Source organism: Poecilia latipinna, unplaced genomic scaffold, assembly GCF_001443285.1.
Source record: "Poecilia latipinna isolate Pla-1442-1.1 unplaced genomic scaffold, P_latipinna-1.0 Scaffold939, whole genome shotgun sequence".
Lineage (NCBI taxonomy): Eukaryota > Metazoa > Chordata > Actinopteri > Cyprinodontiformes > Poeciliidae > Poecilia > Poecilia latipinna.
The window spans coordinates 114,130-137,894 of NW_015113555.1; the positions used below are offsets into that span (position 1 = coordinate 114,130).

Below are 23,765 nucleotides of genomic sequence, written 5' to 3' on the forward strand. Positions count from 1 at the left end.
ATTCAACAATTTTTAGATTCATCTCAGACATTTTCTATAAAAAAATTAGCAAATTTCTGAAAATATCTGAAAAGTCGAAAATTAATCACAAATGTCTGAAGTTTTCTTTTTCAACATTTCAGCTCAGATATACTCAAGTTTTCCCCCCAGAAAATTGGTCCAGTCCAGCAGGTATTCTGACAAACTCCCCTGGTGGTATGCTGTCACGGGCGACCACATCCCTTCCCTCCCATCATAACCAGTCAGCAGCAGAAGAGAGAAGCAGCATGTTTACAATCATGAGGACAATAAGTGCTGAGTTGTTTGTGTTGTTTATTGAACAGAAGCTAAACACATCATCATCATCATCATCAGTTCTTCAGAGAGGGCAGAGGGAACAGTAATCAGGTGTGGCTGGTCAAATTGAACCACAAATATCTGACTAAAAAATTTATTTTAATGATTTCACAAGACTTTGTAATTACTTTTCCACTCAGAGTCAATTGATCTGGACAGAGTAAGTGAAATCATGATTTAAAATCAGACTTTATGTTTTAAAAGTACAAGAAATCTATGAGGGGCTGAGATACTCTTCACAGCTATGTGCCCATTTTAATGTCAAAGAATCTTGTAGAACTCAGAACCAAACTCCATCTGAAGGTTCTGGTCTCTGAAGCTCAGCAGAAATACTTCGATGTTCCTCTGATTTGTTGTGTGTCCCGGTTCCGGTCTGTGAACATTGATGAAGGAGGCTGAAGTGCAGGAGGAAGAGGAGTGACCGACATCAGGCTGAGACCGGGCCTGGTTCAGAACATATTGCTGGATCTCCAAGGAGCGCCGTTACTCTCTGCCAACAACAACGACAAGTTAGAGCAGATCAGCGCCTTTCAGATGGATCAATAACCAGCAGTGGGCAAATATCTGCTAATGCGCTACCGTGATAAAAGCAGAGCTAAATTATTGCTTAGCATTTTAAGGTTAGCTTCCACTAATTGCCATGTTGGTTAGTACTTTAGTATTGCGTTTTAGGGTGAGCATAGGTAACTTTGCTATAACCAATAAGTTGAAGAAGTTCTCACTGGGCAGGTCTGAAGCAGTCCGTTTCTTCTGATGGGATCCAAAAACCTGCAGAGTTTCATCAGAACAGAACCTTTTGATTAGAACAACATCGTCTGCGTAGAACATGAGCTAATTAACAAACTTTAACAGTTTGGTGTCAAGAATCGACATGGACACATGAAGAAGGACACTTTCATCTGTTGACTGAATGTGGCTCAGCTTAACCAGAGGATTAAGCTCAGCCACATTCAGTTCAGCCCGTTCATTAAACCGGGTCTAACCCGGACCAAGAAACGTCTACAAGTCAGATGAAGAAGGACAGCTTCTGATCTCAAACTGACCTTCTTCTTGGCGCTCAGAGCTGCGATTTTACTTTCAATGTCCGACACCTGGAGGGCAAACAGACACATAGTGAAGGACCAGAAACCAACAACCAAATGTCAAAGCTGAGATTTTATGGATAAACAAAGATGGCAGACCCCAACTAACCTCGCTCTCGGCGCTCTGTACTCTGGCAGCAGTCAGCGCCACCACATCCTCCAACTCCGACAGCTCAGAGTCCGTCGTCCCTCCAAAACGGTTCTTGGCGCTTTGCTCGAGTCGCCGCAGCTTAGACTCCAGCTCATATGACTGGCCGGCCGTGATGTACACCTGGACAGGTAGGAGGACAGACACAGACTGGTCACCGGACAGGAAGCTGATGGTGATTATGATGAAGCCGACAGAGGTGAAGGTCAAGGGAACACACTGAATTCCTGCTAGGTTCCTCTTTAGGTTCCAGAAGTCTTCTGCTTCAGTCTACATTTTCCAACATAGAGGAACCGTTGGAGTGAGTTCTAGTCATGATTGGTGCTGGTGAGGAGCTTGATGGAACCGGACCCTAACTGGACCCAGTGTGTTTCCCTGTTTAACTGGAAACACAGCAGCCAGTGGAGGGTTAAAGCCAGTCCGGACATTAGGTCATGCTTCAGAGGAGGCATTGGGGGCTGAACTTAGTGTAGAGAGGAGGGGTGAATCATGCAGGTCACATTGGAAGCTTACATTTTCCTCAAGTTCCCTGAAAGCATCATCAGCCTGCTTTACGTCAGGGCCAACTAAGGGGGACCTGTCGATCGGCTCTGCAAGGCCGTACTCGACCATTGCGTTTTCTGTGGCGTTAATGGTTCTCAAGACCTCAGTGGTGAGGTCACAGAGGGCGGCGGCAGTGGATCTCTGAAAGCCATGTAGAGGGACAGATGTTAGCAGCTGGAAAACAACATCTGCAGCAGCTACCGGACTGGACACTCCCAGATCCTGGGGTTGGGGTCTGGACGACTTCTCCAACTGAAACTCAGGTACATCCTGGTGCATCTACTGGGGTGCCCACCACCCTCTAGACAGATTACGATACACACATGAACAACGCACTTGTTCAGTCATCCTTCCTTAGACCTAACCTACAGTGAAGGAATCGTATCATTAGCCCTTAAATTTTCCAAGCTAGAGGACATAGCTTAGGTCCAAGTGAAGGTGATTTCAGCGTTCATCCATCCCTGGGGTCCAGGCAGGTAGCTGCTTCACATTTACACAACCTGACAGGAGTATGGTGAGGCAGGAGGCGGGCTGTTAGTGAGGAGGTCGTCATGCACCGAGATTAGAGATGCTTAATGCCAAATCTTTGACCTTTCTTCTGAGCTTCATGCTGAGCTCTCTAACAGGAAGTTCTTTGTCCATGAGCTGGTCTGGACTTTGTTCTGGTGGAATGACACCTTCAGCGGTGAAAGTTGAGCCATGCAAATGCCTTCACAAACAGGAACCTGGATGTTCAGCAGCAGCAGTACTTGGTTCAAAGCAAAGCTCTGGGCAGGATGTTGGTCTCCAGGTTCCTGTTTGCTGCTACTCTCTGAGTCACTGTCGTACCTTTTGAGCCTCTGTTGGCATCTCATCGCTGGATGAGCTCAGCTCCTTGTCCTTTAGGGAGTCCAGAGGGACCACCGGTCCTCCCCTGATGCCAGAAGACCCTTTAATCCCAGGGAAAGGCTTTTTCCCAGCCTCATCATCTGACGACAGGCCTTTATCGCTCAGGTTTCCTGCCAGCTCACTCAGCTTCCTCCTCAGTTTCTCCTCCTCATTTGGAGCTGATGAAGTCAAGGCCTGTTGGAAGGAGCAACTTTACTGGATTTGAGACTAAAGTGACTGATGAGTTCATCATCCTCTCCATGTGATTCAAGGATTTAAGGTTGTGTCCTGTCTTACGTCATCAGCAGGAGTCATCTTCTCCTCCAGACGGCTCAGCAGGCTCTCAATGGCGAACATCCGCTTGTTCAGTTCGTTGATCTGAAAAATGAATCCAGACAGAAAATGTTAAGGTCAGTTCTTTCTCCTTCCAGACTCGGTTCTGAATGTCTGTATGTCCTTACAGGCGGGGCTTGGCCCAGGTTCTCCTGGGAAGAGGCTCGGCTGTTCTTCCTGCGGTGGTGGGGTTGCTGGTGAGCGGGGGGATACCTCTGGTACTCTTCCTCATCTGAGGTGTCGACATACTGCTGCCTAGCCACCGAGGAGCTGATCTTCGACAGAGAGCGGGTCCGCACCATCCGGTTGTCTGCATAGTCATCTGATGATGCAGTGATATGGAGAAATAAATGCACATCAAGGGGAGGACAGGTCTTTTTGATTTGATCTTTCTGATTCAAAAGACATCCTCAACTTCTCCTGGTCCAGACTTTCTTTTCCCCTGCAACTAAAAACTCATCGAGGGGATTTCAGGTTTCTATCCTTCAGACAAGTCCTAAGTTGCTACTTAGGACTCGTCTGAATATCTCCTCCTAGTGGAACATAGATGGCTCCCTGAGGTATCTTTACCGTCAATCCCAATGGCCTCAGCTGATACAGCAAGGACTCTACTCTGAACTCCTGAATTGCTAACCTAACCCTGGAGCAAAAGCTACACAATGAAATCCCAACCGTCCAGCAGACAGTGTACTCAGACAGAATATATATAGTATGCTCTAGTATGTGGGATCCTTAAGAACATGTGCCATGTTGGCATGCTGACCCGGTCTCATGGCGTGACGGTCCAGACTCTTTCTGCGGTTCCCTCGGTGAGTGTAGTAGTCGTAGTCCCCGTCGTTCCGGTAATACCGATCGTCCTGCATCTGCTTTCAAACAGCGTCATTAAACACGTGTCTTCCTCAGAACCAGGCCTCATCTGCGGTCTTCATCAGCCGGGGCTTTACCTGCTCAGAAGGCCGCCGTGAACGAGGAAGGTAGTCCTCCGAGTCAAAGTCCATGGGATGAACCGACAGCAGACGTTTATTCTTCCTCATCTAGGTGGGAAACAGCTGCTCAGTTACTCCTGCTCTGATTGAACCCACAAAGCCCCTTGGTGTTCTTGCTTACCACTTTGTAGCGCTGAGCCTCGCCCTCTCCAGGATCATCCTCGGTGCCGTTGTATCCATCTAAAAGGAAACAGCGAGCTGACTTGGACTATGCCATAGAGAATCACATGCTGGACCTCTGGACCTGCAGGAAGTTCTGAAAAACTGGACTGGCTTGTGGAGAGACTTACGTCTATGGACATCCGGCATGCTCTGGGTGTCGTCATCACGACCACCTGAACCAGAACACAAGCAGGATCAGAACAACTGGACCAAGATCCAGAAACGTCACCGCGAGACTCACCGTCTCCGTTCAGGCGCTTGTAGAGAGACCGCATCACCTTGGCACTGCCGAAGCGTTTGAAGCGGTTCCTCACATTGTCATGGTACCAGCCCAGAGTCCCCATCTTCAGCACCCTGAAGCACACAAGGAACAGAACTGAACCACCCAAAGGCCCAGTCTGTAGAATCGGCAATGGGTCCAGGACCAACGGTCCGGTTCTGATCCACAACACATTAAGTCAGAACTGAGAGCAGATCGATTCAATACAGAGAATTACAGCAGACCTGAGAGACACCTGCATTACTGCAGCATCCAACCATCCATCCGTCCGTCCATACCCGTCTCCAGATGGACTGTATATGTCTGTTATTGACCTTTCTATGACCTGTCGTCCCCCTGCCCCTCTCTGTCTCACCTGGTCATGCGGCAGTTGTCACACACCCAGCCGTGCTCCTTCTTGTTGTAGCGGCTGCAGGACTTGCAGGTGAACATGCGGCAGTCCAGGCACTGCCTCTTGCTGTTGACCAGGAACTTGAAGGGCTGCAGGCAGCGGATGCAGAGCGAGTCGGAGACGTTCCTCTCCGAGCCCAGCAGCTCCCGCTTCGTGTCCTCCTTGTCGATGCGCGTCTTCAGCTCGCTGCAGGCAGGAAGGACAGGAACCACCGTGAAACGCACAGCACAGCGCTCCACTTCCTCTGCTGCTGTTTGAGCTTCACCCAGTTCAAACTCACTAAAGGAAAGCAATATTATTGAAATAAAATACTTTATTTATTAGCTTGTTTTTATCTGCCAATTATTTTAATCAATTAATCATCAGAATAATCGATTTCTAAAACATATCTTATCTGAATGTTTTGGCCTGACATTCAGAGGAGTGAGTTTCCTCCGTTTCCTGCAAAAATAAAAAAATAAACAGATAAAATCTGATAACTTGTTTAATTTTAATAGTTTGGGGGCCAGATGGGGGTTCTTGCCCAGGGCAGCAGGCCCATTAGAGCCGCCCCTGGGCCCAGTTCTGCTGCTCTAACGGCTCAGCCTGCTGCTACTGCTGATCAGCTGTTAACCTCCTGATCCATGGCTCTGCTGCAGCAGGGTCTGATTTCCACAGTGGAAATGTGATTTGAGCCGCAGAGCCGTTCCGCTCTCTCTTCCCCCCGGGGCTGATGGGAGTTGGAGTCTTCAGCGGAAACAGAGCATCTTTGTGATTCCAGAGCGTGTGACGGTGGCGTGATCGGCTGCAGCAACAACAGCATCTTTCACGCTCACATTCCTGCTGGCATCACATGAGCCGGGATGTGAACAGAACAGAACCTCCACCTGGACCTACGTCAGCCTCTCCTCCTCCTTCTTGCGCAGGTTGAAGTCGCGCTGGATCACCTCCCACACATGTTTGGCCTCTTCGTCCGTCAGACGGGAAAGATCCAGCTTCCGCTCCATGTTCCTGGAACAGAACCAAACATTACGGCCTGACTGCAGGAGTTCCTCAGGGTCCAGCTGTGGGAACCCATCTGGAGTAAACACATGAAACTGTAAACTCCCAATAATCTGGGTAAAAATACATATTATTTTTTATGAGAAACATAACATTAAAAAATATCACTTCAGCTGCCTTTAATTAACAAGAGAAAAAAAAGTGAACCTATTGTAAAAGAAAGCTTTATATTATTTATAAAACATGAACAGAAATCTCCTCTTCATGGAATAGAATCAAAAATTTTCATTTATATTTAAGGAAAATATATGAATAAACAACTTTGGTTTCATCCTGATGCAGTACTTAAAGATATCTACAAATAAGCAAAAAATGTTTAAAGTACATTTTTTAAAAATATAATCTAATAAAACAACATATTTATCTTCAGACACTTTAAAAAGCATAACTCATGGATCCTGTGGTTTTGGAGCCGCTGTGGCCTTTATGCTCATAACGACGGTCCGAACTGTCCCCAGATCAGCTGCAGTTAAATCAAATTCAACAAAACAAACAAACTGAGAAGATATTAGATCAAATCTAATAATCTATAATCAATAAAGTGGATTAAAGATGATAAAAACTCACCGTGTGTCTGTGTGAGTCGGTCTGCTGCTGCTGACTGAAGAAATGAGACGGGAAAACCCCGAGAGCATCAGCTTATCACATGAGCAACACACTGAGGCAGAGCCAGCGTTTCATAAGGAGAGGAAGTGACATCACCGAGGAAAACAGCCTGGACACACCTGGAGACAAAGGGACACACCTGGAGACAGGAGGACACACCTCGATCTGATTAGCTGCTGTGGTGAGGACGTCATGATCCTTCTCCAAAACATGTTAGAGTTTTTAAAGTTAAATATTTAGCTACAGATAATAAAGAAAACATCAGAATACATTATTTAAAAGAGCAGTTTTGAGAAAGAAAGTTATAAATGCGTTGTTCTGGTGAAGCTCATTTTTCCCACGGTCCCTGAACATGACGTCTTCAGGAACACGCACAGCGGTGGAATTTCACGGGACCAGAACCGTGTTCGGATGGGTCAAGCAGCAGAACCGTTTCCAGGGTTTCCTGGACCCGGCTGGTCTCTCTCCATTTCTGCTTTCCATTCCCACCGTGTCCCGTTGCCATGGATACGCAGTGAAATGAGGCCCCCTAATTAACCACAGAGCGCTCAGTCTCACCCTGTGACATCACAGATCTGATGACTCACTCCAAGAGGTGTTTCTGGTTGCCGTGGTAACCTCCCCTGTCCTGTCTGTGTGTTTTAGGGTGGTTCAGGCCCACCACCTCCCACAGTACCTGCTGCCATGGCTCAGGTAAAACAAGGCCCAGTTTCATCTCTCTGTCAGCTATGGAGGGAAATTAATGTAAATAATTCTGGTTATTTAGTTAGAAAATACTAAATGTTCAGCTTTCATTTATAAATGTCACAGTTTCAAGCTAAATACATAATTGGCAAGCTAAATATTAAGCTCCAAGCTAGTTTTTTTAGCAAGCCAATTAGCTTGAAACTAAATATTTAGTTAGCTTTAACTTGAACCTAAATGTTAAGTTAGCAAGCTAATTTGCTTCCAACTAAATATATAGTTAGTTGTTGCTCCAAATTAAGTGTTAAGCTAAATATTTAGCTCCAAACTAAATACGTAGATAGCAAGCTAATTAGCATCAAATGAAATATTGAATTACAAAGCTAATGAGCTTCAAGCTATGTTTAGTTAGCAAGCTAAATGTTAAGCTCCACAATTTTTTTGTTAGCAAGATAATTAGCTTTAAAGTACTGTAAATATTTAGTTAGCTTTAGCTTTAAAATAAACATTTAGTTTCAAGCTAGTTAGACTGAAATTCAATATTTAGCCAGCATGCTGATTAGCTTGAAGCTAAATATTTTTAAAAAATACTTAAATAATAACTATAATAAAGCCAGAGTTGTTGAAGGTACCATCTGCAGATCTGTCTGCTTTATTATGGACTCATAAAAGAAGAAATTAACTGTTCATCCCTGAACATTAACAGTTTCACAGCACCAAACAGATCTGCAACCTGGACAGAAGAAGTTCTGGAAAGTCTTTGTAGAACCGTGCTGACTTTGTCTGAAACACCTCATGGATCTGATGAAGGTAACGCTGTTTCTCTTGAATGTAGACTGTCAAAATCTCCTGTCAACGTGGAAAATATGAGGCGTTCCCAATGTCTGCAGGTCTACCGACGTTCATGGTGACCTTCGACGATGAAAGACCATTGACCTCTGACCCTCATGGTCCATAATTTGACATCTAAACCTACTCCAGTGTTGAACTTCTGAACAAGTCTTTAGCAAACCGTCTTCCAGTTTACCTCAGGAGACTTTTTCACCTTGTCCTTTTACCACAAGACTAAAGACATTCAATAGGTTCTACAAAACATCCTTCAGAGGCAGATAAAGACTGAAAGATCCAAAGGACCAGCAGATGTTCAATGTTTACAAAGACTTCCTGGTTCAGATTGGACCACTGCCGTCCACTAAGACTGCAGAGTTCTCCGTCTCTGAGGCCTGTGAGGTGTCGATGAGCCTGGCCAGGCCAGTTCTAGAGGAGTACCTGAAGATGAAGGCCTTCATCAGGTCATCCCTGTAGCTTCTGTGCCAGAGGTTGTAGAGGATGGGGTTGACGCAGCAGTGCACCAAGGAGAAGCACTGCGTCAGGTGCAATGCCACGTCCAGGAAGCTCTCCAGCCGGCAGGTGAAGGGCAGGACGTTCATCAGCGTCAGAGAGTCCAGCAACAGGACAGCATGGAACGGCAGCCAACACACCAGAAACACCAGGATGTAGGAGAGGACGATCCGCCGGCTGATCCTGCGCTCCGGGTCCGAGCTGGGAGGGATGGCGGCTACCAGGAGCAGGTAGAAGATGGCGATGATGGGGAAGGGGACGGCGAAGCCGAGCACGAAGAAGCTGAGCTGGACTCCCACCATCCAGTCCCTGGGGTTCTCAGGCGGGTACACAGGTCGGCACACAGCGCCGTCGCGTTGGGGGGACCTTACAGCCTGCAGGAAGTAGGTGTCAGGAATGGATGCCGCCAACGCCAGCAGCCAGAGCGATGCGCAGATAAGCCGCCGCAGCGTCTTCCTCCTCCAGCTGAGGGCGCCAGAGAGCAGAGTGGCAGACAGGTAGCTGTCGATGCTCATACAGGCGAGGAAGAAGATGCTGCTGAACAGGTTGAGGCTGAACACCAGATGGGTGACCTTACAGATGACCTCGCCAAATGGCCAGAGTCCACCCTGCAGCAGAGACGTGACCCAGACGGGCAGGGTCAGAACCACGCCCAGGTCCGCCACCGCCAGGTTCACCACGTACAGGTGGGACCCACACCGGGCCCGGTCGGGCCGCAGGTTCACCCAGAACACCAGGACGTTGGAGGCCACGCCCAACAGGAAGATGAAGATGTAGAGGATGGAGAGGCAGAGGAGGAGCGCGGAGTGGCTGACGGCACCTGAACACATCATGGCCTCCACCCGAGACAGGTTGGAGGTCAGGTTCAGCTCCTCCCACAGGTCCACCAGCTCAGAGAGGTCACTGCTGCTCAGGCTCATGGCGGGCTGGGTCCAGCTGCAAGACACAGGGAGGCCCGTCAGAACCAGAACCAGAACCAGAGCCTGGACCAGGACCTGGACCTGGACCTGGAGCAGTACCAGGACCAGGATCAGAACCTGGACCAGAACCTGGACCTGGACCAGAACCAGGACCAGGACCAGGACCTGGAGCAGTACCAGGACCAGGATCAGAACCTGGACCTGGACCTGGACCTGGACCAGAACCAGGACCAGGACCAGTCCAGGACCTGGACCTGGGCCGTAGCTTAATCCTGAACCAGAGACAGGTTCAGGTTCTGGTTCTGGTTCTGGTTCACTCACTTGGACTGGTTGCTGTGGCTCATCTAGACTCGACTGGGTCTCAGTTAGAACCAGATCCAGAACCGTGGACTCAGGTTCTACTCTAGATAATCACGTCCCGTCTCTGCTTCAGAGAAATATTTCCAAACTAATCCAGTCTGGATGATTGTCATGCTCTCCCCCTGTGTTGACCCTGACCCGGTTCTGGGTTGTTCAGAACCCTGCTACCAGGTTAAGGTTCTGGTTCTGGCTTCGTTTTGGATCAGTGACGGAGATCAGGTTACCATGGAAACAGACAGGTGATAAAACAGTAATAAAGCGGTCATAAATCAGCGCGTATCAATGATGTCCCTCTGTGTCGGCCCGCGGGCCTCATGTTGAGCCCCTCAGACTGTCCAACGGCTGACCTCAGGATGAGAAGGATGAAGAACAAAAGCTGAGTGTGATGAAGGTCCAAACCCAGCAGGATGCCTCAGGCTGAAGGTCAGGACCTTTACAATAAAAGCTTTATTATAGCCAATTAGGGCTGAAAGGAGCCGCAGGAATCAGAGGAGAAGAAGAAGAAAAGCCCTGATGGTGGCCCAGGTCAAAGGTCAAAATCATCTAAACAGACTGGTTCTGTTTCCCCTGGTTCTGGTTCAGCTGGTTCTGTCCTGCTGTCTCAGCAGGGTCCAATTCAAAGTTCTGGTGAGGATTAAAAGTCCGGGTCAGAACCAGCATCCTTCTTCTATGGACCTTAATGGACCGGGATCTGCAGAGGTCCAGATGGTACCAGCAGTCTGAAGAAGCTGGGTCGGGACAACTGGACCTCCAGAACCGGATCAGCTGGTCCCTGAACGCACCACCATAAAGCAGCAGTCAGGGGCTCTTAATGCCCTTTCATTTAGTCACAGACAGAACCAGTCTCCATTGAGACCTCGGTCCATTTCAGATTCTCTGGACCGTCTCTACCTCTTCAGGTCCGGGAAACCGAAAATTTAATCTGCTGAACATCAAACCGAACCTCAGTTTTAATTCGGCTCAGATGTTCCGACCCCAGACAGTACCATGCAGCATCTGTGGGTCTGATCAGAACCGCACAGCTCCTTCAGAATTTCTCAGCAGACTTGCAGGTGTTGCCCTGCAGCAGGTGGCGGCTCGGTTCCGATCCGGCCGAGCGAAGTTAATAACAGCGCAGTTTGCGTCAGTTGCAGCGGAGGTTTTGTTGGATACTTACAGCTCAGACAGTAGGGTTCGGCTCGGTCCAGAGAGGGTCCGACAGAGTCCAGAGGCGGCTGCAGAGTGAGGAGTCCCGGTGGGCTCTCAGCTTTAGAGGAAGAACCTCCCACAGGCTTCGGGAAGGGAGAGAGAGAGATGGTTCCGCTGCGGGACGAAGAAGAGGAACACCCGCACCCGCAAAAAAAAGAAAGAAAGAAAGAAAAAGAGGAAGAAATACTGCAGAAAATGACAGAATAATAGTAGTAGGAATAATAATATTTTATAAATATCCTTTGTAAATGTCACTTTCTCTGTGTGTTTTAAAATATTTTGCATAATTTATGTGTTACATGTACTATTAGAATAATAACATGTGTTTAATGGCTAAAAACAAATAAAAATGTTAATACAGACCGATCACTTTTTAAAATATTAAATAAAACAGTGAGTTAATGTCTCTATGGAAACAAAAATAACGGAAAAACCTAATAATAATATCACAAAATATGTTATTTCTTAATTCGCTTATCTATTCTTTGTTCTGTTTTTATTTTTATTCTTTCCCATTTCTACGCAAAATATCTCCGTTTCTGAGAAAATTTAAACATTAATAAAAATCACCCTCTCGTGGTCCACTGTTTTACCATAAATGTATCCGTTTTAATTTGTACTATTTTAATTTTTTTTATTTTTGTTGTTTGTTCTTTTATCTAATTGGTTGTTATTGTATAGCTCATCTCTGTTTGTTTTGGATGCATTAATTGGTGAATTAATTTAAATAAAGGTTCTGAAGTGTCGCCCCCTGCTGGAGGTTTTTGGTAACAAAGTGAGGTTTTCTGTCTATAAATTAGAAAGTGAACTGAGTGACGAGGTAGAAACTTTATTCATCGTTTCAGACAAATCATCAGTAACAGGAGTGAAAAAGCATTTAAATAAATCACAATATAAACTGGTAGTCTTATTTAAAGGTACAGTGTACATTTTTCCCATCACACCCCTCAGTAACAGAATAAAGGCTTGTATTTTGTTAAAACGGTTTAAAGGCTTTTAATTGGTTAAGACAGTAACGGGCGATGACATCACTGGGCTGTCCTCACAGGGTGGTGAAGTGACTCAGCGCCTCCCTCAGTTTGTCTGCAATCTGTCCAATCAGAGAGCACACAGGCGGTGATGTCACAGGTCAGCTCTCCTGTCCTGACCCTTGACCCCAGCTTACCTGCTGGTAGAAGGCCACCTGCTGCTCCAGGTAGAACTGCAGCACGCGGTTGTAGTCATAGATCCTGTTGCTATGGAAATGGTTCATCTCAGCTGCAGGAGACAGGAAGTGACACGTTTGGTTGTGAGCGCGCTCAGTAGGCGGTTTTGCTGGCGGTCCGGTTACCCTGCAGGGAGTAGCTCATGTTGCTGACACGCTGGGTCATCAGCTTCCTGTCGCCGCTGCTGATCCTTCCTGTGGAGACCAGACGTTCCGCCTCCTTCACCTTGTCCACAGCAGCCTGCACACAGGTGAAGCCACGCCCCCATTAGGCCCCGCCCACTTCCTGGTTCACACATTTACACTCAATAACCTGGAAACTCCAAAATAAAAGCCTTAATAAATGGAAAAAGAGGCAACAGACCCTGCAGAGCCAATCACAATCAATCAAAACCAATCAGAACCAGGTGTGTAGGACAGAACCTTATGGACAGCGATGATTTCAGGGAAGCATCCCAACAGGCCTTTATATTCACTGTTGGTCTCCAGCAGGAAATGCAGATCCTTCTGAGGCTGAAAAAACAACATGATATTAACGAGTATCTGCTTGGTGTGTGTGTTTGTGTGCGCGTGTGTGTGTTACCTGCTTGGCGACGATCTGAGCGATCTCCTCATACGTTTTCCCAGCTGCTGTCAAAGCGTTCGTCAGCGTTTCCTCTCCTGCAGCACAAACATTTCTCAAACTCAGATGTCCCAGTGTCCCTGAAGGCACCGCGGTGTAGCCTCTTTACCTGAGGCTACATCGCTCAGACCTCACCTGGATATCTGACCTCACCTGGATATCTGCTGCTGTTGAAAACAGTGGACAGGTTGCCGAAGGCCCGGCCGATCCGCTCGTACTCTTTAGGCAGTGCTGCAGCACAAAAACCAGAGAAGAAGAAAATCAGCTGGTGGGAAATGACAGCAAACATAAAGCAGACACAAGGCAGTCTCCATGTTTCCCCCATGAACCCGGATTGGACCCGAACTGACGTCCAGTGCAGCGTTTCCAGTGTGTCTGTCCGACGGTCAGCAGTTCTCTGACTCCATCGTCCATGGTCTTGGTGAACCGGCTATAGAGCTCACACTTCTGTTCCCTGCACAGAAACACTCCATGAAGCAAAATGTTAACGTCTGTAACCATGACGACCTACACCTGTGAGGTAAGACAGGTGACTTACACCTGGGCCACGTCGAGCTCTGCAGCTTCAGGTTGAACCAGGCTGAACATCATTGGACCCACCGTCTCGTCTTTCTCCGCCCTCCTCTTCCCAGACTTCCAGTCCTGAAGCAACAGAAAACCAATCAGCACCTGGAGCCAGACCTCACCTGCAGGGGGCGGAGCCTGACCTACTCGCTCGTCCTTGTAGGTGAGGAAGAGCTGGAAGACTTCGCTCTGGGAGACCACCGGGTGACGGCACATCCTGGTCATCCAGGCCTGCAGGCGCTCCATCCTGATCCTGATGAAGTCCTCGTCGAACCGACCTGAGAGACCCGGCGACACTCAGACAGGCTGAACAGGTAAAACGGAGCGGGTTGTCATGGCGACCGCTCACCTGTCACCTGTTTGTCAGGTAGAGAGGGGATCAGCAGCAAGGATCCGAACTTCTCCAGGAGACGCTCGTACAGCCAATCAAAATGCTTGTAGCGATGATTGACAGTTCTGTTGGTGGTCTGCAGGGGGCACATTCTGGTGAGGACTACTACAAACTACTACACACTACTACACAGTACTACTGTATAGTTAAATACCAGACCTATACAGACTATCAGTGAATCCAGTCTGTGTTCAGGTTTTGTTTATAACTGAATTTACCAGAAAGTACCTTTACTAAAGACTATTATAGTGCAACACAAACTACTACAGATAATACTGTTGTGTATCAATATACTACAGCACAGCAGAGCGGCTCACGTTGGGGGTGATCTGGTATTCTATGAAGCTCTTCAGGCCGTACAGTTTGGACTCTTTCTTCGGGTCAGCGATGACGCAGTCCAGAGGCGTCGCAGGGTAGAGCCACACCGGCCCCACCTCTCCCATCTGATTGGACAGAAACCAGGAGCCAATCACAGCGCACTGCACAGCCCCACCCTAACTCAGCGACCAATCACAGGCAGGACTCACATAAACAGGAAGGCTTTCTCTGCTGGTGGCAGGAGGGCTGGCCAATAGGAAGACTTCTGGGCTCGGCCCTTTGGAGAACGGGAACCTGAGGACACACCACTGGGAACGTTACTGGGTTATACTGGGAACGTTACTGGGTTATACTGGGAACGTTACTGGGTTATACTGGGAACGTTACTGGGAACTCTACTGGATTTTACTGGGAACACTACTGGGAACATTAATGGGTTATACTGGGAACATTACTGGGATCTCCTGTTAATCTGCTACCTTCAGGGATGTTATACTGGGATCTACTGGGAGTGGTACTGGAACAGGGAGCAGGACCAGGTATTGGACCAGCAGTTACTGGTCCAGTTCTGGTTCCTGACCCGGTGAAGGAGTGATTACTTGTTGAGGGAGATCTTGACGGTGTGTCCGTGGGTGCTCCGCCCTGAAGTCCCCGCCTCCTCCTCCATGTGGCCGTTTCCATGGTAACTGCTAACTGACTGGTCGTCCCAGTCATCATCCCACTCGCCGTCATCATCGTCGCCCCCTGCTGGAGACTGCTGGTAAGCCCCGCCCCCCGACCAGGAGTCTCCGCCTCCTCCGCCACCGATCTGTAGGAAGGAAGCGGTTCTGATGAAGATGATGATGATGAGGAAGAAGAGTTAGTGACCTTCCTACTGACTTACCTGTAGATACCCCTCAGGCACCAGCCCGGTCCGGCCACCGGCGTTCTGAGCAGCGATCCAGCCTCCGCCCACAGACTGCACAGCAAAGACCAGTTAGCAATGAGAGAGGACTGGGAGGACTGGGAGGACTGGGACTACCTGGTCCACGACGGTCACTGTCTCTCCCTCTCGGACCGACAGCTCGTTGTTCCCGGGTTCGGCTGTGAAGTCATACAGAACCAGAGCCTGAAACAGAACAGAGACCAGAACCGGGCTCAGACTAGAAATAAAACTGAACGTCACGTGGTTCTGGTCCGGTTCTAGTCAGGTTCTGGTCCAGTTGTGGTCTGGTACTCGTCTGGTTCTGGTTCTAGTCAGGTTCTGGTCCAGTTCTGGTCCGTTTCTGGTTTGGTTCTGGTCCGGTTCTACAGAGTCCAGCTATGTGTTTCCACAGAAAATAAAGCTGCAGCTGCATGATGATTAAACCAACTGTTTCCGGTTCTGACCCAGTCTGTTTACATGCTGCCCATTAAATACGGTTGCCATGGTGACCCACGGACGGTGGAACCTGAACAGGTACTGGTCAAAAGATCCACCGTCCCGCTGCTACCTGACTTCCGCTTTCTGCCCACCGGGAAGCCCCGCCCCCTCGCCTCTCTGTCTTTGATCTCCACAGGTGTCACACGTCGTACGTCCAGCTAAGCCGCTCGTGCACAGGTGACCCGCATGTCAGGAACCCACCTGACCTCCACGCGCAGCTCCAGCTTCAGCTGAGAGCGGCTGTGTTCCCGTCCGAACCTTCTACTGGACTTCCGGTACCGCACGGTCCGGGTCCAGATCCGCTTGAGCGCTTACCTTCACAGCCATGCTGACGTCACTGCAGATGGTTTCGATGCGCCGCGCGGTACCGATCACAGATCCATCCCGTCCGCTCTCCCCGCATCCAGCTAGATGGAGCGCTGCGGAAGCATCCGGTTGCTCCTTTCAAAGTAAAAGCATGACGATAAAGGGAACCGTTTAGGACTCGGTTCTGATCGCTGGTTCGGATCCAGTCTGTGTGCTGCGTAGATGTAGCAGCGGCAGCTGCACAGATACAGTACCGAAGGCAGAACCGCTCAGAACAGAACCGTCAACTTTAAACGAGACACGGAATCCACGTCTTCCTAAGAAGTCAACTTCCGGTTTGTGACGTCAGATACCCGGAAGGCAAGGCTAGATGTACTGGGCGTTCCCAGAGCAGCGTCGGGTTACACAGAGTGTTTACATGAAACATATGAAAACTGATGACTATAAATATATCTGTATATATACATAAAAATCGAAATAATTTTTCACTGTAAGACTTGAACCGATTATGACATTTTCCTGTATATACTGTAAAAATATTTTAAACCTCAATGTTTCTCAAATATTTTTATATAAAAAAGATATAAAACTGCAGAGCTAAGTATTATTTAATGAAGTACTTCGCTATGTGATTGCTAAATACTTCCATATTTAACTTGCTAACTAAGTATTTAGTATTTAGCTAAATATTTAACTTCAGACTATTTACCTATCTAGCTAAATATTTAGTTTGAAACTGTGGCATTTAGAAATTATGAATAACCCATATTATTGCTGTTATTGTTTCTGATCAGATTATGACTGATTAAAAGGAAGATGATGAAATGTGTGAACATCTGGTTCTATAAGGTTCTGTCCGGAAACCAGAACTAAAGATAAAAAGAGAAGTTCAGCTGCTTAGCAGATCACGGTCTGTCTTCGCCCTGCAGAGGGCGCTGCAGCTGTTTCCTCACCAGGAGTATAAACAACAGAACAAAGTTTCCTTTAACTCTTTTATTGGTTTGAAGCTGTTTTCAGGTCAGTGACGACATCAGTTACAGAACCAGAACCTCCAGAACTTCCTGGAAACAAATATTTCTATATAGTTAGAGTGGAGTTAAGTAGATCAATACAGATGTGATTATTGATTAATGTGATCAGTTCATCCTCCATCAGCTTCCTGTCGACTCATCAGTCTGATCAACTCCAGGGGGCGCTGTGACGCCGCCGGGCTCAGCCTGCACCTGCAGGGGGCGCTGCATCCTCCTGTTAGAGATGGTTAGATCCACACTGACACGTCGATGAGGCTGTTACACAAGCTGACTGCAGGGGGCGCCGCGGAGCGCTCAGTGGACACACCACCACATGACCAGCACGGAGGCCAGCAGGCCAATCACAGAGCCCGCGGCAGACGAGGGGGCGGAGTTACACAGGTCCGAGTTGCAGCACCTGAAGGTGAAGCTGGACACCTGGAAGGAACAGACAGGGTCAGAGGTCAGGGGGCACAGGCAGCAGGAACCTACCGGAGAACGCAACTGGTTTCAGTTCTAATGTAGTTTCCATGGTGATGATAAACCTCATGAGGAACCAGAACCAGAGGGTCTCCAGGGTGGCTCTGTAAGTTTCTCTGACGGTCATTAAATTAATCCATCATTAAATAATCTGAAGGATTTCAGTGTATAATTACAGGCTGTGGCCACAGGAGGGTGGTAGAGAGTTCCTGTCTTTAAAAAAAAATTATAATAAAACAATCTTATGGTGATTACGATTCTTTTTAAAAGCTACATTGACTTTTTAATTGTGTCCTTCAGTTCACCAATAATCGCTCAGTTTTTATTATTAATCTAATTAAACTATTCTGAAGGATTTTATTGTGTAATTACATGCTATGACCACAGGAGGGCGGTAGAGACAGTTTCTCTAAAAAAAAAATTTTTTTAAATCTGAAAAAGGAAATAGTCTTTTGTTTATTACGGTTGTTTACTCTGTTCCACATCCAGAACCAGAACCAGCTGTACCAGCCTGGTGAAGGTTTTTAGGATTTTTTCCCTACTGCTGACTCAGTAAGTTCCTTTATGTTCTGGTACCAGTTTGGTTCTCCTTTATGGTCTGAAAAGCTGCCGGGACCAAGTGAGAACCTGGACCAGATTCCAGAACCAAACTGGTCAGAGGACAAACATTGGCGTGTCCCAGTAAACCCGGTTCTGGTTGATCCGGATTAGGGCTCGGTTGGTGTCTGGATGGTGGACCTGGTACCTGGGGGAACATCTGGGCCAGGCGGCTCCGCTCACACTCTGTGTACTTCAGACACTTTCTGTAGGTCATCCCACCTGCAGAACAGCAGACAGCCAGGTGAGAGATCCAGAGCAACACCTGAGGCCCAGAGGGATGGGTGGACAATATGTACCTCTCTCGACGAGGGTGAGGCAGGCGTCGTCATAGCTGCAGTCCCGCTGCTTGGTGCAGCTGCCGGTGTAGTCCTTACAACTGTAGCAGCGGATGGCGGACCCTGAAAGCACAGCAGCACACCTGGACGTTACCTGGGGTCCAGTTCTCCATGAGCGGTCAACCACGGCTCAGGTTCTGACAGGTCATGTCTTTCACCTGAACTCTTGTTGAACTCTTTTGAAAGTTTCTGGGAAATTCCCAGGAAGTTCTGACAGGGAGTGAAAGGTGGTTAAGTACAAGTCATCCCACTGGACTCTGCTGGTGTCTGCTTGATTTGGACTAACGCTGCCAGGTTCTACATTACACAATATTCTCACATATCACATCAACCCTCAGGTCTCCTGGAGAACAAAGCGTATTTATACTCAAATCTGTCCATATGCAGATTTCTCAACCAGTCCAGTTCGCTCTTTGACACAGATGTCTTGGATCCCACTCTGCTGCTGCTGCTGTGTTATTCCCAGAGTTGTCCAGCTGGGACCTTCCAGGATTTGGCTGGATGGATGTGTAGCAATAGTTATTTCCACATGCAGCAAATCTGAGTTTCTTCCTTATATTACCGGTCACAGAACATTTCCTTTTGATAAGAACAGCCAAACTATCTAAATATTAACTATTAATATAATTTTAGTCCTCTACAGTTGATGAAATGGTTCTAAAAGGTTTGATTGTTCTAAAATGTTTCTATGGTTCAACTTGAAGGTTCTTCCAAGGTTCCTTCAATATTCCTTAAATGTTCTTCCAAAGGTTCTTTAAACTTTCCTGCAGAGGTTCCTTAAAGGAACCTTCAAAGGTTCTTTGAAGGTTCCTTCAGGATTTCTGTAAAGTTCATCTAAACATCCTAAAAAGGTTTGAAAAAGTTCCAGGAAATTCACATGTAGTTTCTGGAATGTTTTTAATGGACCCGGACGCTCCAGGAACTTCCCAAAGTATTCTTGGAGAAAGACCCAGAAACCTCCTGAGCTGACCTGGCAGGTTCTGGAGTCTCCCTCTAGAGAGGTTCTGATGGTTCCTATCAGCTTTCACATGAACCAGTCTGAGGAACTGAACTTGTTCCCCAACAGATCTGAACAGAACCAGTAGTCAGAACCAGGACTCAGACTCTGAGGTACTGCCCCCTAGTGGGCAGACCACGTCGAGCAGATGATTCATACACATCCGACCTTCAGACCCAGACACTCTAGTGAGCCTGACATCCCAGTAGGTTCTGCCAAGGTGTCAGAACCAAATGACCCGACCAACAAGGAGAACCAGACGTACCGAGTCCGACCAGAGAGGAGCAGACCAGTAGGCAGATCACCAGGGAGCGCTTCATCTTCACCTCGGTGCAGCTCAGAGTCTCTCCTACAGACAGAACCAAAACCAGAGAGAACCAGGGCTCAGACAGAACCAGAATCTGAACCAAGGTTCAGGTCAGTCTGAGCAGAACCTTGGGGTACTCACCCAGCGGCAGCAGTAGGACGGTTCTGGTGAGGATGAAGAGCAGAAACTGAGCCTCTCATTCTGAAGGATGACTGAACCTCACAGACTCCGCCCACTGGGAGGAGCCAACGTCAGATATCAAATAAGCCCCGCCCACCTGGAGGGGTTTGTGTTAAGGAGTTCATAAGCCCCGCCCACTGAAAGGAGACTGTCTTAAAGCTCCATTCTCTCTCTGACTGACAGACATGAAGGCTGACAGTCAGGAAACACTGACACAACGGCAGAGAGGTTCTGGGTTAACAGAACCATCCAGAACCCAAAGCCCATTTGGACCCAGATGAAACCAGATTCAAACTAAGATCATGAGTTCAATATGCACACTCTACAGGTTCCTCAGCTTGTATCTAGAGCTGGATCATCCCTGGAGAGAAGCAGAACCACCTAACCCTCCGTTAAATGGGCCGGCTGCATCAGAACCAAACCCAACGCTTTGTTAAACGGGCCATCAGAACCAAACCCAACGCTCTGTTAAACGGGCCATCTCCAGCTGAAGTTGTTTTTAAAGCTTCCAGTGAACAGAAGCCAATGTCTCTGTGTTTGTTGTGTTAGAAGACACTGGAAAGTCTCTGATTGGCTGAGATCTCCACTGGAATTACAGGATGTCAGCCATATTTGGTCTTTGAGACGTTGGAACTGTGTGTAAAGATGTTGACTTGTTTAGGATGTGGAATTATCCGAAAGTGACGAAATTCTGGGGAAATTCTCCTTCCTTCTTATGTTTTGGGTTAAGCTTAGTTAAGTTTTTTGAGTTTAGTAGCCTTCATCTAGCCTTTAGTTAGCAGCTGTCAGACAGGAGGTTAAAGGTCATCAGGTCGGGACTTGAACCTGTGACGGCTGCCTTGAGGTCTCAGTCTGCAGTGCAGAGGTCAGGCTTCACCGCCACGCCCTGTTTAGTTTTATTACATTTGTGTTACATTCTTATGGTTTTTCTGTTTTTATGTACATTTATTATGCATTTGAATTTTTTATGATTTATTTATTTGCATATTTTTCTTTTTTATTCTTAAGTATAATTGCTCTAATATTTTTATGTCTTATTTAGTGGTAATAAGTTTTTATTACATTTTCACACATTTTCTGTGCTTTATTTTTATATTTTTGTTTTAATTTTTATGGCCTTACTATTTATAAGTGCATATTTTTATTTCATTTTTATGTGTATGTTTTTTGCTTTTTACTTTGTTTTACGTTTTTTATTATTTAACATTATGTTATTTTTATATAATGTTTACATGTATTTTTATTTCTTATGTATTTTATCTATTCTTTTGAATTTTTTTTGTTTCACTATTTTCTGTTTCATTTTGTTATATTTATATGTTATTCTTATGTACTTATTTTATATTTTATCTTATTTTATTATTTATACTTTTGTTTTATTATTTTGTGTTTTTATTATTTTTTATGTATTTCATTATTTTGTCTTCTTGGTGTTTTATTATATTATGCTTAATTTCTTTATGTTTTATTCTGTGTATATATTAACTTCCTGGTTGTGTTTGCTCCTCTCTCCTGTCGTTCCTCCAGCTCTGAGCTTCTTTCTGCTTTCTGTTGATGTTTTATGTTTTCAACAGCCAGGCCCCAGCAGCCTGGGGTCATGGGGTCATCCTCAGGACAGGCCGTGCCTCTGTGACGGCGCCGTGGAGAAACCGGACCGTGGCTCCGCCTGCGGCCGTTTAGCTCAGTCCAGATGCTGGACAGCTGCGGTGTCGGCCGCTGCGGCCGCCCGATGCCAAACAAGGCGCTCAGTGTGAGCGAGAACAACGGCGGCCGTGTTCCCAGCCCGGCCACAGAGGACGCTTGTTCCCCTTCATCAAACATTTATTCAGAACCTCGTCCAGATCCGCTCCACGATATGATGCTGCTGCACCCACCGGTCCTCCAGAACCGACCCACAGCCAGCGCTGGAGGTCAGTGAGCCCCTCAGAGCCCGGCTGGAGGTGGATCCTTCTGTCCATGGAGGTCAGCGTCTCCTGAGGGTTTCCACCAAACAGAAAACACTGAAAAACACTCGGTGGATGAAGATGATTCCTCTGGTTCCTGATGCAAATATGTAGAAACAAGACAAAACTGACCTATAATTAACGATTGAGCAGGCACGTGCTGAGGGGGGGATTTGGGGAGCTTGAGCACCTGCCCCTTTTGCTCCTTGCCCCCAAGTGCCTTTTTGGTCAATTTTTATTTTTAATTTTTTGTATTATTTCCTAAGCCCTCTTCTGACACATAGTAACATGTACTAAAAGCCAGTCACCTTGTTACCTTTGACCTTTTGCCCGTGACGCATGACGCAGTTGCCTCTCGCGCAGTGAGATAAGGCGGCTAACTGGAGCTTAACGTAGCGAACGTTCCAGATTACAGAACAGTTTTTGGTGAATTTAAAAAAAACGTTTTTGGTGAATAAAGTGGAATAGACTTGCTACTTGTCAGATGACGGAAAACGTTGTAGTATCGTTTCTGCTTCAGCTCGGAGTCGCGGTTTAAGCAGAGAGGTAATGAAATACAACAGACACTGACTGGCCTCTGCGTCTGACTTTCTCTGAAGAACTACTGAGCGGGAGGAGACAGCCAGGTGAGGAGAAACTGTTCTTATCTATCATTCAGTATTTTTATCATGCAGACATTAGGCTGTTGTTGTGCTATTAGCTAGCTGCTAGCTAACGACTTTGCTAGCAAAGCTAGATAAATAAAAAGCTTCTTCCCTGTGTACGAGGCACATCGCCCGTCCAAAACCGATCATCTCCATAATGGATATATGTCCAATCTTCTAATTTCCTTTGCTGCATAATGTACATTGCATTTATTCTGTTGTTAGGTAAATGTATCTTGAAGGAGAATAGCACTTAAATAAAAGTCCAACAAGGATATTCATTTAGAATTAAAAATAACTCACCCTGAATTATGATGATAGATATAATGTATGTCATTAATGAAGGGGAAAAAACTCAACCCAGACTTTAAGTTTAGGGTCTGGTTCGCAGAGTATGTAGTTAAAAATTTCCCCAATTATTCAATGGGAAAAAATAAACTAACCTCAGTTAAGTAAAATAAAATTGTAATCAAAATTTTTGGAATTGTAATGATTTATTTTTTAAAACAAATTCTATTGTTTAAAAAACTTTTTTTTAAATTAAATAACTAATTTTTGTCTCATGAACTGAAAGTTAATGCCAAACATAAACCTTTATTTGCACACATCAGAAATCTTTTGTTGCGATTTTGGGTCCTGCCCATGACGTCATGTGAGAATCACAAGCAAAACTTTGAGTCAAACAAAAACTTAGAATATCAAGAAAAGATTTCTGACATGCACAAATAAGTTTGTTTTGAAAAAAAAAAAATTAACTTCATGAGACAAATGTGTGATTTAAATGTTTAAAAAAGTTGTAAGCAAAACTCAGTAGGCTTTTCCCATAGTGACATGCATTAACAATTCAATTTTTGCTTTTGTTTTTTCCTTTTTTTCTGCAGTTCCACGTTAAAGGTTGATGCAGCTCTGCTTTCCTGAATGGACCATCTTCATCTCCACTGTAGCAAACAAGCAGCTCTTTTTTATAGATTACAGTCACTAAAAGGTTGCATTGTGCCCTTGTTTATATTTTTAATAGTGTAATTCTGTAAAGACAAAATATGTAAATCAGAGCTAAACTGCCAGCTCTGATTTACATATCTTGCTAAATTGCGGGTTTGAATATTGCAATACTTTCCTATAACAAAGTAGACCTCCAGAAAGAAATTACTAATAAAATATCTTACATATACATAGTGTTATGCTCTATATAGA

At 46.4% G+C, this 23,765-nt stretch overlaps 4 protein-coding genes across 9 annotated transcripts; all 4 read right to left on the reverse strand.

Moving 5' to 3' along the window:
* Positions 1-295: 295 nt before the first annotated feature.
* Positions 296-7,026, reverse strand: mlpha (melanophilin a). 6 transcript variants are annotated; one of them, XM_015049286.1, is made up of 17 exons: positions 6,737-6,993; positions 6,559-6,632; positions 6,005-6,118; positions 5,093-5,314; positions 4,699-4,811; positions 4,586-4,630; positions 4,417-4,475; positions 4,254-4,343; positions 4,073-4,175; positions 3,438-3,631; positions 3,274-3,354; positions 2,938-3,171; positions 2,080-2,250; positions 1,528-1,689; positions 1,380-1,427; positions 1,059-1,104; positions 296-826 (listed from the first exon to the last, which is right to left on the reverse strand). In XM_015049286.1, the coding sequence occupies exons 3-17, from the start codon at positions 6,112-6,114 to the stop codon at positions 786-788; spliced, it is 1,719 nt and encodes a 572-aa protein (XP_014904772.1). In that variant the 5' UTR covers positions 6,115-6,118; positions 6,559-6,632; positions 6,737-6,993; the 3' UTR covers positions 296-785. The 6 variants fall into 6 exon arrangements, with proteins under 6 accessions (XP_014904772.1, XP_014904773.1, XP_014904770.1 ...); XM_015049287.1 differs by having other exon boundaries at positions 6,544-6,632; XM_015049284.1 differs by lacking the exon at positions 6,559-6,632 and having other exon boundaries at positions 6,737-6,991.
* Positions 7,027-8,078: 1,052 nt separating this feature from the next.
* On the reverse strand, positions 8,079-11,436 carry LOC106957809 (atypical chemokine receptor 3-like). Its single transcript, XM_015049293.1, has 2 exons — positions 11,237-11,436; positions 8,079-9,736 (listed from the first exon to the last, which is right to left on the reverse strand). Exon 2 carries the CDS (start codon positions 9,718-9,720, stop codon positions 8,629-8,631), a length of 1,092 nt encoding a protein of 363 aa, XP_014904779.1. The 5' UTR covers positions 9,721-9,736; positions 11,237-11,436; the 3' UTR covers positions 8,079-8,628.
* Positions 11,437-12,077: 641 nt separating this feature from the next.
* LOC106957806 (sorting nexin-9-like) lies at positions 12,078-16,406 on the reverse strand. The gene is made up of 16 exons (XM_015049289.1): positions 16,085-16,406; positions 15,389-15,475; positions 15,251-15,325; positions 14,967-15,175; positions 14,577-14,661; positions 14,367-14,492; positions 14,008-14,125; positions 13,806-13,936; positions 13,633-13,736; positions 13,445-13,548; positions 13,248-13,325; positions 13,056-13,132; positions 12,896-12,985; positions 12,599-12,713; positions 12,434-12,525; positions 12,078-12,358 (listed from the first exon to the last, which is right to left on the reverse strand). Exons 1-16 carry the CDS (start codon positions 16,094-16,096, stop codon positions 12,311-12,313), a joined length of 1,551 nt encoding a protein of 516 aa, XP_014904775.1. The 5' UTR covers positions 16,097-16,406; the 3' UTR covers positions 12,078-12,310.
* A 647-nt stretch (positions 16,407-17,053) lies between these two features.
* cd59a (CD59 molecule (CD59 blood group) a) lies at positions 17,054-20,049 on the reverse strand. Its single transcript, XM_015049300.1, has 5 exons — positions 19,946-20,049; positions 19,763-19,846; positions 18,462-18,563; positions 18,311-18,384; positions 17,054-17,523 (listed from the first exon to the last, which is right to left on the reverse strand). The coding sequence occupies exons 2-5, from the start codon at positions 19,815-19,817 to the stop codon at positions 17,401-17,403; spliced, it is 354 nt and encodes a 117-aa protein (XP_014904786.1). The 5' UTR covers positions 19,818-19,846; positions 19,946-20,049; the 3' UTR covers positions 17,054-17,400.
* Between the last annotated feature and the right edge of the window lie 3,716 nt (positions 20,050-23,765).

What these genes read in the sequence shown, in the direction of transcription:
- mlpha (XM_015049283.1), bottom strand. Translation starts at nt 6,804, where the DNA reads ATGCTCTCGGGGTTTTCCCGTCTCATTTCTTCAGTCAGCAGCAGCAGA. An exon ending in AAGGAGGAGGAGAGGCTGAC is followed by an intron (nt 5,315 to 6,004) that starts GTAGGTCCAGGT and finishes TCCTGCCTGCAG; the next exon opens with CGAGCTGAAGACGCGCATCG. An exon ending in AGATGACTCCTGCTGATGAC is followed by an intron (nt 3,172 to 3,273) that starts GTAAGACAGGAC and finishes TCCTTCCAACAG; the next exon opens with GCCTTGACTTCATCAGCTCC.
- cd59a (XM_015049300.1), bottom strand. Translation starts at nt 19,817, where the DNA reads ATGAAGCGCTCCCTGGTGATCTGCCTACTGGTCTGCTCCTCTCTGGTC. An exon ending in CCTCACCCTCGTCGAGAGAG is followed by an intron (nt 18,385 to 18,461) that starts GTACATATTGTC and finishes GCTGTTCTGCAG; the next exon opens with GTGGGATGACCTACAGAAAG. An exon ending in TGGCCCAGATGTTCCCCCAG is followed by an intron (nt 17,524 to 18,310) that starts GTACCAGGTCCA and finishes TGTTCCTTCCAG; the next exon opens with GTGTCCAGCTTCACCTTCAG.
- LOC106957809 (XM_015049293.1), bottom strand. Translation starts at nt 9,720, where the DNA reads ATGAGCCTGAGCAGCAGTGACCTCTCTGAGCTGGTGGACCTGTGGGAG.
- LOC106957806 (XM_015049289.1), bottom strand. An exon ending in GTCAAGATCTCCCTCAACAA is followed by an intron (nt 14,662 to 14,966) that starts GTAATCACTCCT and finishes GTGTGTCCTCAG; the next exon opens with GTTCCCGTTCTCCAAAGGGC. An exon ending in TCACCTACAAGGACGAGCGA is followed by an intron (nt 13,737 to 13,805) that starts GTAGGTCAGGCT and finishes CTGTTGCTTCAG; the next exon opens with GACTGGAAGTCTGGGAAGAG.